Source organism: Microcaecilia unicolor, chromosome 11 (genome assembly GCF_901765095.1).
Source record: "Microcaecilia unicolor chromosome 11, aMicUni1.1, whole genome shotgun sequence".
NCBI classification, from domain to species: domain Eukaryota; kingdom Metazoa; phylum Chordata; class Amphibia; order Gymnophiona; family Siphonopidae; genus Microcaecilia; species Microcaecilia unicolor.
In genome coordinates, this window is record NC_044041.1 from 36,785,233 (window position 1) to 36,798,683 (window position 13,451).

General features: G+C 43.1%; 1 protein-coding gene across 3 annotated transcripts in view; it reads left to right on the forward strand.

Annotated features, from left to right (window-relative positions):
* SETD1B (SET domain containing 1B, histone lysine methyltransferase) overlaps window positions 1-11,815 on the forward strand; it is a 127,266-nt gene extending 115,451 nt beyond the window's left edge. For all 3 annotated transcript variants that reach the window (XM_030219359.1, XM_030219357.1, XM_030219358.1), the window contains exons 17-18: window positions 8,472-8,609; window positions 10,551-11,815. In XM_030219359.1, the coding sequence (XP_030075219.1) occupies window positions 8,472-8,609; window positions 10,551-10,724 (312 nt within the window). In that variant the 3' untranslated portion in view covers window positions 10,725-11,815. The remainder of the gene's footprint in view (window positions 1-8,471; window positions 8,610-10,550) is intronic.
* Window positions 11,816-13,451: the final 1,636 nt, after the last annotated feature.

Below are 13,451 nucleotides of genomic sequence, written 5' to 3' on the forward strand. Positions count from 1 at the left end.
ATCGCACCCCTTGCCCTTTGTACAAGTATACATATTTTATATTATTTTTTTATTTTTGTTATATTTGTACCCCACGCTTTCCCACTCATGGCAGGCTCAATATCACATTCATATCATATGCCCCTGATGGCGAACCTATGACACGCGTGTCAGCACTGACACGCGTAGCCATTTTCGATGACATGCGGCGCCGCCGCAGTGTGGTCCGCCCTCCCTCCTTGCTCCCGGAAACTAACCTTAAAGCCTCCTTTCACGTCGCAGCAGCAGGACAGGCCACTCCTACCTTCCGTGTCCCGCCCTCGCCTGACGTAACGTCCGCGAGGGCGGAGCACAGAATGAAGGAGAAGAGGTCTGCCCTGCTGCTGCTTGCTGCGACGTGAAAGGAGGCTTTAAGGTTAGTTTCGGGCCCTGTAGCAGGTGGAGGGGGGCCCCGGCGACCTCGGGTGGGCAGCGATCTCGGGTAGGGGGGGCCCGGGGGCGGTCCTAGTAGCAGTGATTTTTCTTGAAGTGACACACCACCCGAGTTATGCTCGGTTTTTTGGCGAATTTTGACACACCAAGCTCAAAAGGTTGCCCATCACTGTCATATGCTATAAGTGTAACTCGGGGGGGGGGGGGAGGGGAGGGGAGGGGAAGACACCTTAAGGTTGATTAGTGAGTAAAATGTTGTCAGTTTGTATGTTGTGTAGCTCTGGCCACCTTGTCAGGCAGACTGGATGGACTGTGCGGGTCATTATCTGCTGTCATTTGTACTGTACACCGTCTTGGGTGGATCTCTTCATAAATGTGGTTAATTAATAAATACTATATGTTAATAACATAAGAGTAGCCATACTGGGTTAGACCAATGGTCCATCTAGCCCGGTATCTTGTTTTCCAAACAGTGGCCAAGCCAGGTCACAAGTATCTGGCAGAAACCCAATTAGCAGCAGCATTCCGTGCTACCAACCCGGGGCAAGCAGTTGCTTCCCCACGTCTGTCTTAATAGCAGACTATGGACTTTTCCTCCAGGAATTTGTCCAAACCTTTTTTTATTTTATTTAGTCATTTATTTATTACATTTGTATCCCACATTTTCCCGCATAGCAGTAGGCTCAATGTGGCTTACAGGTTCCGGAGAGGAGAGTACCAACTCCAGGAATATATACAGAGTGGAAAATAGACTTAACAGTAGGTGCAAGGAAGCTGATAAGATTCCGGAAAAGAGAATACAACTCTGGGACGAATATATAGTAGCATATAGAGAAAAGTAATCCCAATGAGGGTGATAAGTCTCCGGGGATGGGACTACAGCTTCTAGTGAGCAATACAGAGTAGGATAAGGGTAGAAGTACACTTAATTATAACTAACATAGTAAATGACAGCAGATAAAGACCTGTACGGGTCCATCCAGTCTGCCCAACAAGATAAACTCATTTTACAAGGTATGCGATACTTTATATGTATACCTGAGTTTGATTTGTCCTTGCCATTCTCAAGGCACAGACCACAGAAGTCTGCCCAGCACTGTTCTTGTACTAAAAATTCTGAAGCTAATGTCAAAGCCCCTTTAAAATTTACACTCTAACCTACCCCGTCTATGCCCTGATCATGACTGAATAGATAGGGATGGGCTAGAGTGGTAAAATTCGTACAGTTTGAAGTAATAGGATTATGTGGAAGAGGTATTGTTCATTTCTTAGATCGAAAGATGTGATGCATTGTTCATGAATTAGTTCAGGTCTGCTGGGTAGGCTTTCCGGAAGAGGTGAGTCTTGAGGTCTTTTTAAACCCAGATATGCTAACTGCGGTTACCACATCCTCCAGCAACGAGTTCCAGAGCTTAACTCTTCATTGAGTGAAAAAATATTTTCTCCTATTTGTTGTAAAAGTATTTCCATGTAACTTCCTCAAATGTACCCTAGTCTTTGTACTTTTGGAACAAGTAAAAAATCAATTTACTTCTACACCACTCAGGATTTTGTAGACCTCAATCATATCTCCCCTCATCTGTCTTTTCCAAGCCGAAGAGCCCTAACCTCTTTAGCCTTTTCTCATACGAGAGGAGTTCCATCCCCTTTATCATTTTGGTCGCTTTTCTTTGAACCTTTTCTAATTCCGCTATATCTTTTTTTGAGATACAGTGACCAGAACTGTACGCAATACTGAAGGTGCTGTTGCACCCTGGAGGGGTACAAAGGCATTTTAGTATTTTCGGCCTTATTTACCATCCCTTTCCTAATAATTCCTAGCATCCTGTTTGCTTTTTTGGCCGCCACCACACACTGAGCAGAAGATTTCAGCGTATTATCTACAACAATACCTAGATCTTTTTCTTGAATGCTGACCCCCAAGGTGTGTACCCTAGCATCAGGTAATTATAATTCGGATTATTCTTTCCAGTATGCATCACCTTGCGTTTGTCCATATTAAATTTTATGTGTCATTTGGATGCCCAATCTTCCAATTTCCTAAGGTCTTCCCTGCAATGTTTCACAGACCGCTCGTGTTTTAACAACCTTGAGTAGTTTTGTATCATCTGCAAATGTAATTATCTTACTTGTTGTTCCAATTTCCATATCATTTATAAATATGTTAAATAGCACCGGTCCCAATACAGATCCCTGCGGCACTCCACAGTTCACCCTCTTCCATTGAGAGAAATGACCATTTAACCCTACTGTCTGTTTTCTGTCCAATAACCACTTCCTAATCCACACCAGAAACTTGCCTCCTATCCCATGACTCTTTAATCTTCTCAGGAGTCTCTCATGGGGAACTTTATCAGAAGCTTTCTGAAAGTCTAGATACACTACATCAACCAGCTCACCTTTATCCATATGCTTATTCACACTTTCAAAGAAATGAAGCAGATTGGTGAGGCAAGACTTCCCTTGGCTGAACCCATGCTGACTGTCCCATTAAACCATGTTTCAGATTTGTAAGTGTATTGAAATGGAAAAATTATAAATAAACAATATAAAAAACAAAAAAAAAACCCAAGACATGTTTGTCTATGTGTTCTGTAATTTAATTTTTTTAGTAGTTTTAACTATTTTGCCCGGCACTGACGTCAGGCTTACCAGTCTGTAATTTCCCGGATCACCCCTGGAACCCTTTTGAAAAATTGGCGTCACATTGGCCACCCCTTCTACGGACGATTTTAACGACAGGTTACATATGAGTAACAGCAGCAATTTAATGCTTGAGATCTTTGAGTACCCTTGGATGTACTTCATCCGGACCAGGTGATTTACTATTCTTTAATTTGTCATGTTTTCCACTGCTCAGCCTGACCAGAGATGAGGGGAGGGAGTTTTGTCCATTGTATGGTGGCAGCACAGTGGCTGGACTTATGGCCCGTAATTGCTGGGTTTTTGAAAAAGAGATGTTGAGCAAGACATCGAGGGAATTATTTGAAATATCTAGCCTATTAGTGGTAAGGAGATAATTGTGTAACTAGGTCCATCTATTTAAGACAAACAAAACTGGAGTCACATCCACAAAAGAAGTGTGAACTAATCCATAAAATGTGAATGGAAACAAACTTTAAAGTGCAAGAAAGGCGGAAAAGACCTCAGAAACAATGTCTGCGGACTTGAGAGAATATCTGTTACTCAATGACACAACAGACAAAATATATAGTCATTGGCCAAAAACCTCCAGCAACACTGTGCAAACAATTTATGTGTAAATATCTTGAAAAACTTTACCAAACAAAACACTACTTTCAAAAAAATAGTCATGACTGAAACCAGGGGCGTAGCTACGTGGGGCCACGGGGCCTGGGCCCCTGTAGATTTGGCCCTGGACCCCCCTGCCGATGACCCTCTCGACCCCCCCTCCCGCCGCCAACCCGCCGTCGCCGTCTGCTACCTTTGCTGGCGGGGGACCCCAACCCCCGCCAGCCGAGGTCCTCTTCTTCCTTCGTTCTGTTTCCGAGTCTGATGTCAGACTCAGAAACAGAACGAAGGAAGAAGAGGACCTCGGCTGGCGGGGGTTGGGGTCCCCCGCCAGCAAAGGTAGCAGACGGTGACGGCAGGGGAGGGTTGGCGGCAGGAGGGGGGTCGGGAGGGTTGTCGCCAGGGGGGGGCAAAGTTGTTGGTGGTGGTGGCGGCAGGGGGGGAGGGTCGGCAATGGGGGAGGGTCGGTGGCGTCGGGGGGGGGGGGGCTAAAATGTGCCCCCTCACCTTGGGTTCTGGACCCCCCTCCCGCTGAAGTCTGGCTATGACCTTGACTGAAACCAAATTATGTTCAAAAATTGCACTTAGCTTTGTTTTAATCCCGGCGGGGTCTTGTTTCAGTTGATGCCTCGTCAGAGGAAATACCGTGCTGGAACATAATCTGTAAAAATATTTCAGTCATGCACTTTAAACATATGATACAAATGTCCAGAACATTGAAGAAACTGCTTACTGGCTCAGGCATTGTTTGCTACTAGCAGTGCTGTGAGCTCCAAATTCAAAATGGCGTTGCAATAAAAAAAAAATGTCGTCAGTCTGCTGGCCAGTAGAAAACACAAACACCAAATGTTGTAGAAAGGCCACCCATTCAATGTTACTGTTTAAGCCATAGGGGTCATAGGATCTCAGCCTATGAATCCAGCGTTGTTCACATTGCAGCAGTGCCCTGTCACGATCACCTCCTCAAACATTTTTTTGTACTTGATCAGTGACAGAACAATGCAATTGATCAAAAACTGATTTAAAGCGCTAAAATGTGCCACAAGAGGAGCCCCCCCCCCCCACACACACTCTTTTTATTGGCGTAGAGAAGTAGCCTAATGTTAGTGCAGCGGACTTTGATCCTGGGGTACTGGGTTCAGTTCCAATACCTGTACATAATATGTAAACTGTTTTGATTGTAACCACAGAAAGGTGGTATATCAAGTCCCATTTCCTTTCTCCTTCCCTTCCTCAAAATGCATGAACGATGTTCATTAATGTGGGTGGACAGTTTTCTGATCGTCTTACCAACGTAAATCTTATTGCAGGGACATCCGAGCGTATGAACTACTAGTAAAAAAAGGCCCGTATTGGTATGAAATGGGCGCTAGCAAGGTTATCCCTCTCCCTCCCTCGCTCTCTCCCTCTGTCCCCTCCCACGGCCCCCTTTCTTCCCTTCCGATTTCCAGGCCCTCCCTCTCTCTCTCTCTTTCCCTCTCCCTCCCTCCCTCCCTCTCCTTCCCTCTGTCCCTCCCCTGAGTTCCAGTCCCCCCTCCTCTCTGTCTCACAGACACGTCCTTGCGATGCCTCCACTCACGGCCCTCCCCTCCCTGACACTGGCCCCGCCCATCCCCCTACGTGTGATTTTTTGAAAATTAATTTATTTCCAGTCATGACTATGTAGAATGTTTTGAAAGTAGAGTTTGTTTGGTCAAGTGTTTGAATATATTTACACATAACTTGTTTGCACAGTGTTGCTGGAGGATTTTGGCTCTCACCTACATGCGCCACTTAAAGAAGACTGTAAATTATACGCGTTCCTGCTGCATTTTGGGTTCCCCACTTACACCAGCTCTAGGGTTGTTGTAACCGCAAGTGCTTAAATTTAGGTGCGCAAATACCGGATTACCTAGCATTTCATAATGGAACTTAGGAGCCTAGATTGTGTTATAGAACAGGCTTCTACCGCGTGGCCTCAAAGTGCTTAAATGGAGGGAAAAAAACTTTTAAAGTGCCAATAAGTAGGAAAAGTCCCTCAGAAACAAATGTCAGTGGACGTGAGAAAATATCTGCTACTCAACGGGATGGGAGTGATTGTGTCTGATGACCGTAAGTTGGCCATACAGGTAGAAGGCAATGGTCAAAGCTTGAAGAATGCTCGGGTGCATAAGGAGAGGGATGACCAGCAGGAAAAAAAGAGGTGATAGTGCCTTTATATAAGTCTCTGGTGAGGCCCCATTTAGAGTACTGTGTGCAATTCTGGAGACCGCACCTACGGAAAGATATAAACAGGATGGAGTCGGTCCAGAGGACGGCTACTAAATTGGTAGGCGGTCTGTGTCATTAAACATGTAGGGACAGGCTCATGAACCTCAGCATGTATACGCTGAAAGAGAGGCAGGAGAGAAGGGGATATGATAGAGACATTTAAATACCTCAGTGGCATCAATGTACAGAAGGTGAGCCTTTTCAAATGAAGGAAAACCCTGGAATGAGAGGACATAGGAAGAAGTTAAGAGGAAACACGCTTTGAAAGTACGCGAAGTCGGGTACTCCGTTCTGTGGATAAATCTCTCTTATCTGTCCCCTTCTCCGCTACTGCTAATTCCAGACTCTGTTCCTTTTATCTTGCTGCACCTCACGCCTGGAATAGACTTCCCGAGCTTGTACGTCTAGCCCCGTCTTTGGCCGTTTTCAAATCCAGGCTAAAAGCCCACCTCTTTAACTCTGCTTTTGACTCCTAACCACTACTCACTTGCCCTGTACCCTTTTATCTCCACCTCTTTAATTCTCTTACCTCTTAGTTGTTCTGTCTGTTTGCCTGTCCTATTTAGACTGTGAGCTCTTTGAGCAGGGACTGTCTTTTCATGTATGGTGTACAGCGCTGCGTATGCCTTGTAGCGCTATAGAAGTGATAAGTAGTAGTAATGTAGAAGCCTGCCCTTGCAGATCAGCAACGCGGCCGCGCAGGCTTCTGTTTCTGTGAGTCTGCAAGGGCAGGCTTCTACATGGAATGTTGCTAGTGGAGGAGTAGCCTAGTGGTTAGTGCAGTGGAACATGGGATGTTGTTACTATTTGAGATTCTGGAATGTTGCAATTCCGCTAGCAACATTCCATTTTTAGATTGTGAGCTCTTTGAGCAGGGACTGTCTTTTCATGTATGGTGTACAGCGCTGCGTATGCCTTGTAGCGCTATAGAAGTGATAAGTAGTAGTAATGTAGAAGCCTGCCCTTGCAGATCAGCAACGCGGCCGCGCAGGCTTCTGTTTCTGTGAGTCTGCAAGGGCAGGCTTCTACATGGAATGTTGCTAGTGGAGGAGTAGCCTAGTGGTTAGTGCAGTGGAACATGGGATGTTGTTACTATTTGAGATTCTGGAATGTTGCAATTCCGCTAGCAACATTCCATTTTTAGATTGTGAGCTCTTTGAGCAGGGACTGTCTTTTCATGTATGGTGTACAGCGCTGCGTATGCCTTGTAGCGCTATAGAAGTGATAAGTAGTAGTAGTTAGGAGGAATCTAAGAAAATACTCCTTCACGGAAAGGGTGGTGGATGCGTGGAATGGCCTTCCAGTGGAGGTTGTGGAAATGAAGACTGTGTCAGAGTTTAAAAAAGCGTGGAACAGGGAGGTGGGATCCCTTAGGAAAAGGAGGAGTTAGGGTTACTGAGAAAGGGCAGACTTTATCTGTGTCATATGTTTCTAACTGCTCGTGTAGATCTTGGCTGGACATTTCGTCTCACTCCCACAGCTTCTGAGAAGAGAGAGATTGAACTGATAAAGAGGGAGGAGCCTCTTGCAGGCATGAAAAATTCCAGTCTGTTTGTCTTGGTGTTTATCACATTTCTATGCAGGAGACAATATCAGCCTCAGGTGTTTTTTTTTTAATCACATTGAAAGTACTCAAATGAATGATCGCAGTCCAGTCAAAAGTATATTGTATTTAGCTTGCAGGTTCTATTTGTTTTGCTTTGTTTTGTTAGTGTGATTTAATTTGTATTGTGTTCTTTGTTTTTATTTATGTGTGTTTTAGAATTGCAGATAGTGTAGGATGATTAATCAGTTTATTTGAACTGACTGATCAGAATTGCAGATTCATACAATATGGAGCTGCTAGAAATATCCCCATTTTCCTGGCTCTTTTATGTGCATTAGGCAGAGAGGAGACTTTTAGAGTAATTTGGTAACAGGGTGTCTAGGGTAATAGGACAGGAAAGCACCTATTGTTTCCTATGCATCTTGATAAAATATTGCCAAAATCTTGCAAAGTTCGCACCTGGAATAGATTATAGGCGCTGACAATTGTCAGCTCATCAACAGGCCTAAGTGTTGCTGTGTAAAGTATATATACCTCGTTATATCACAATATCACTTTGTATTCATTCATACTATGTATTTGTTCAAACCTTAACCGGCTAACGCCGTTAACGGTTATATGTAAGCCACATTGAACCTGCAAAAGGTGGGAAAATGTGGGATACAAATATAACAAATAATAATGATATATTATACAGTACGTGTGTAAAAAAGGTGGTTCCATCCATTCTATTCCCAAACTCTTCTCCTGAGTCTGTCCTACATGCTGGCTTGGACTATACTTCCTTCTAGGCATGACTTAATTTTATAAAAAGGCCTTTTACTGGTATTAAACAACATTTTATGGGTGAAAAAGGTTTATAAAGTTACTCTCTTAGGAGCATTGGATTAGCAGAGGCATGTTTAAAAAATAGACTCATTCACTTAATTGCAGAAAAGCATCCTGGGAACCAAAACTGCCCCCAAAAAAGTGACAATTTTGTGCCTAAGCAAATTCTCCCCTTTTTCTGTAGGTCATCGCAGACATGAGAGAGAAGCGCTATGAAGAGGAAGGAATTGGCAGCAGTTACATGTTCAGGGTTGATCACGACACCATCATCGATGCCACAAAATGTGGCAATTTTGCCCGGTTTATTAACCACAGCTGCAATGTGAGTATTTTTGTTGGCTTCCACCTTTTCGCTGTTGTAGAATTTAACTATTAAGTCATGAGGTGAGCATGTAATGAATCCCGTGGGTGAGAATCCCTCTGACGGTGTTCTCAGCGTGGCCACAGACGAGTGCAGAGTTGAAGTTAACTCACATTAGACATTTGGCAGATATATCTGTATCAGGGGCGTAGCTAGGTGGGGCCACGGGGGGGCATGGGCCCCTGCAGATTTAGCCCTGGCCCCCCTGCTTGCACCCCCCTGCCACATTCAACCCCCCGCAGCCGTCAGGTACCTTTGCTGGTGGGGGTCCCCTAACCCCCGCCAGCCGAAGTCCTCTTCAGCTCCGGCGCGTTGCTGATCTGGATTCTGTTTATTTGATGGCCTTTATAGTATTCTGGGAGCCTGCTTTGAGTGAAACCACACGGAGAAAAGCCGTCACTATTCAGTCTGGTTGGTAGTTGACAGTATATATAAGTGAAACATCAAAGCATTTCAGTGGCAGTCTAATTCAATTTTACAATTCCTTCAATACATACCATCCTACAATCAGATTCAAGATTGACTACTCCCCAGAAAAAATCAATTTTTTAGACACCACGGTCTCAATCAGCGATGGCTATATACAAACATCTATATACAAGAAAGCCACAGACAGATGCAGCTACCTCCACAGCTCCAGCTTCCACCCTTCACATACAAAAAGATCCATTATTTGTAGCCAAGCCACAAGATACCACCATATCTGCTCTGACCCAGGGGACAGAGACAGACACCTTGAAATCCTGACTGAATCCTTCGAACAGAAAGGCTACAACCCCAAAATAATCTCCAAGAATATTGCCTCCTCCCTCAAAACACCCAGGGAAAATCTGCTACAGTACAAAGAAAAAAAAGCCACAGACAGAATCCCCCTTATAGTGACATACAAGCCAGAGCTGGAAAAATTAAGAAAAATTGTAAAAGATCTGCAGCCTCTACTCCAGGAGGATGAATTACTGAAAGTGATATTCCCATCCCCACCAGTGCTGGCCTTCCCGCAGCCACCCAACTTAAAACACAAGCTAATTAGAAGTAAGCTCCCAACACAGACTCTTTTTTGAGTCTGGCACACATCCTTGCAATATATCCAGCTGCAAACTATGCCAAAACATTTCACAGGACCCCACAGACATTCACAAAGGAAAAATATTCAAGATAAAGCAATCCTTTACATGCTCATCTTCCAATGTGATATACATCATTCAGTGTAAAAAATGTGACGAAGGGTGCTATATTGGAGAAACAAGCCAGATGCTAAAGACAAGATTTAATTTACATAGACATCATATGAAAAATGCCAGTGCCAGCCAGAATGTCACGCCTGTGGGGCGGCACTTTACAAAACCAGAACACTGTACCAGTGATTTCATAGTAAGAATCCTGAAAGGTAACTTTAAAACAATACAGGAACGTAAGAGCTTTGGAGTCAGAATGATTAAATATTTTGACCCCCACCAGACAGGACTTAACAAAGATCTGGGTTTTCTAGCCCATTACAAACCATAAAAATGTACTGCTTTGTTTGTCACCCTCCTGTCTCCATGCATTTCTCCCTGTCTCTCACCTATCCACCCCCTTCCTGTTAGACTGCCACTGAAATGCTTTGATGTTACACTTATATATACTGTCATCTACCAAGGTTTGCTTATTTCCGATCTGATGAAGAAGGGCAACCTTTGAAAGCTAATCAAGAAATGTATTAAGTTATGTCCAATAAAAAAGGTATCATCTTATTTTCTTTTCCATGTTTTATTTTGTTTTATTTCTATTGATTACCTTTAAAAGTGGACTAACATGGCTACTTTTATATTTTAGAAAGTTACCTCATCTCTGTATTTTTTTTGTCTTTCTTCAATAATGCCGGAAGGTAGCAGACTGACGGAATCTGTTTCCTTTTAACAGCCCAACTGCTACGCTAAAGTGGTTACTGTGGAATCACAGAAGAAGATTGTCATTTACTCCAAGCAACAGATCAATGTGAATGAGGAGATCACTTATGACTACAAGTTTCCAATCGAGGACGTAAAAATCCCGTGTCTGTGCGGTGCTGAGAACTGCAGGGGAACACTGAATTAGGCGGCTCCCCTGAGAGAGAGCACTTTTCAGCTGTGTCGCCTGGACTATGGAAATCATATGTGCTCCCACTTTGCCAAAAAAAAAAAAATTTATATATATATTTGTATATATGTCGCACTTCAGATGGGCTCACATGTACAAACGCACATACTGCATTAGGACTGTTTACAAGTTGGGTGCTTTTTCTCTTATTAATGTTATTGGAAAGAACCCTAAAATGATGACCACTCTTGTGGCACCCGTACATGCAACACTAACCCCTCTGGTCAGTCCTCAAGTGGGACATGGTACTTCACCTTCCTTCTCTGGAAATGCTGCTACCTTGTGTTTTTGTTTTGTTTTTTTGGTCCCCCTCCCTGTCCCTTTTCCACCCGTTGCCATAACTGTGAAGTGAGGACTGAAAAACTCCAGGAGCTTTCCTAGGCAGGTCCTTATTATGGTGCAAAAAAAGCTGCCTTCATGTGCAGTTTTTTTTATTTGCGTTTTCTCGGTGTGCAAAGACTATGCCTGGTCAGACCTGCTTTTCAGACACATTGCTTGTTTTTTGTGTGTGTGTGTGTGTGTGTGTTTGTTTGTTTTCTTGGGGTGGGGGCAATGGCTACTTTGTTTTTCCCACTATTATTTTTCTCCTTCCACAAAGGAAATCAATTTTAAGTAGGGCTATATATATATATTTGTCTTTTTCAGATGCCGCCGAGCATGCAGACAAGCGATTTTAAGCCTGGGTCCTCGTTTGTAAAGTGACATTTCTTTTCAGAAAGAAACATGTTTCTATAGCCACAGAAAAAGTGGTTTATAGGCCACCATAGCTGAGATAAAGCTTTATTTGCATGCATTGTTTATTATCCACGGTGTCCAACATACACTACTACACCTTCTTGTATTGGTGATACTCGACTTTGTTTAACAATATCTGGGATCCAAGGTCTGCTCTTTTTAATACAGTTATGTGTCCACTTTTCTGTCAGAATCTTCCAGATATTCCTTTAATGATTAAGACACAACAGTTGTAAAACTCCTACCCCTGCATATGACTGTTCTGTGATTTCTAGTCCTTATCTGCTCAGCTTCCCATTTAGAATCTTATATATATATATATATATATATATATATATATATATATATATATATATATATATATATACACACACATATACACACATACACTGAACATACACTGTTATGTCCAGGGCTGGTGAAAGCCAGTAACATTTGGGTAGGAAAGTCCACACCGTCTGAGCCTCTGCTGCCCTTTTTACTGCAGCGTCATGTTTGTGTAATTATCAGGTGATTGGTACCAGCAAACTGAGCAGATCTGGACCGGACTTTGGAGCTTAGCTAGAAGTGGACCACGCAAAGGTTTCACTTTTCACACAGCAGCTAAACGAGCACTTGAAATTGTAGTGGTAAAGTGCAGGTAGACTTTAGAGGGATGGCCAATGTTTTGTGTTTGCTCCTAAAAGATCTATGACCGTCTTTAGCTGTCAAGAGAACATTTTTGTCTTAGGGTTGTTGGTCTTTTGTTTGTTTGTTTTTTTAACCTACCTACCTGTAATTTAAAGCCAGTGCGTTTTCGGTTTCAGATGGGAAGGGCACATGCATTTAGTTGTGAAAGCTTCTTTCCCCATTTAGCATAAAGATTTCACATTAAGTATTTCTTTCTTGAATCGATGAATAATAGATGATGCTTCAAATGGCCAAGTCAAAGTTGTTCACTCTTTCTTCGGGACTGAACTCCAGCTTTAAACCCTCACTACAGACCTATAGAATAAAGTGAACAACTTGTGTGGTATCACCAAGGGATCTTTGCTGGTCACTACATCTGTATCACACAGCTTCTGGTAGAAACATATTTTTATACCTTTTTGTAGCAATGAGCAGGAGAGAGTGTGTTTTCTCTTCTTTCTTCAGTGCAATGTGCACCTCTTGAGAGGTGTGATGCTTAAAGTGTTACTAAGGTTGACTAGTTCTTAATTGTCTTAGAATGCATTTCCTGTCTAACTCTTTTGGCAGGTAACATTAACTCTTCAAGAGACAAGAAGTAAAGTGCTAGCAAGGATCTCCACCAGTTCTCTGAAGTATTTTGCTTAGGGTGAGATGTACTAAAGGTTTTTCCTCATCCTCTGGCTCTAGAATAAGTGATCTGGTATTGGATCTGCTCTTCAAGGATTTCTCTTTTCCTTTCGTTGCCTCTCTTTAACATCTGCAGCTTAGCTGCTCACACTTTTGAAGCTTAGTGTCTAGTGTTTGAGACTGCAAACATATCGCAAAACTAGAACTGACCTTCAAAAACAACCTGAGCTGAAGGTTTCTGTCTGGTACCGATGTGAGTCCCCTAACTGTACAGGCCAAATCTAAAAGAAAAAAAAAATACCTTTTATAAACACACTACATACACTATTGCAGTGCAGGGCCACAGAGGAAAGAGAGGCAGACAATGTATTTTGGGTCCCTACAACAGTTTAAAATCTCCCAGTTAACTAACCTTCCCCTCTCCCCCCCTGTGCACCTCTCATTGGCCTTTTTACAGAGATGTTGGAAATTTTGAATTCTCAGAGTAGATGACACTTCCCATCTTTCAACAAGTGCTGCTCAGGCAAGCTTCAGAAGTATTCATGCCCTTCATGAGCAGATCTGAACATCCACTCCAAGAGGCTTGATATCGTTACTAATCAGCTCCATGGCCCAACTGGCACTGAAAGTTTGCTTTCATAAAAATGTTTTTGT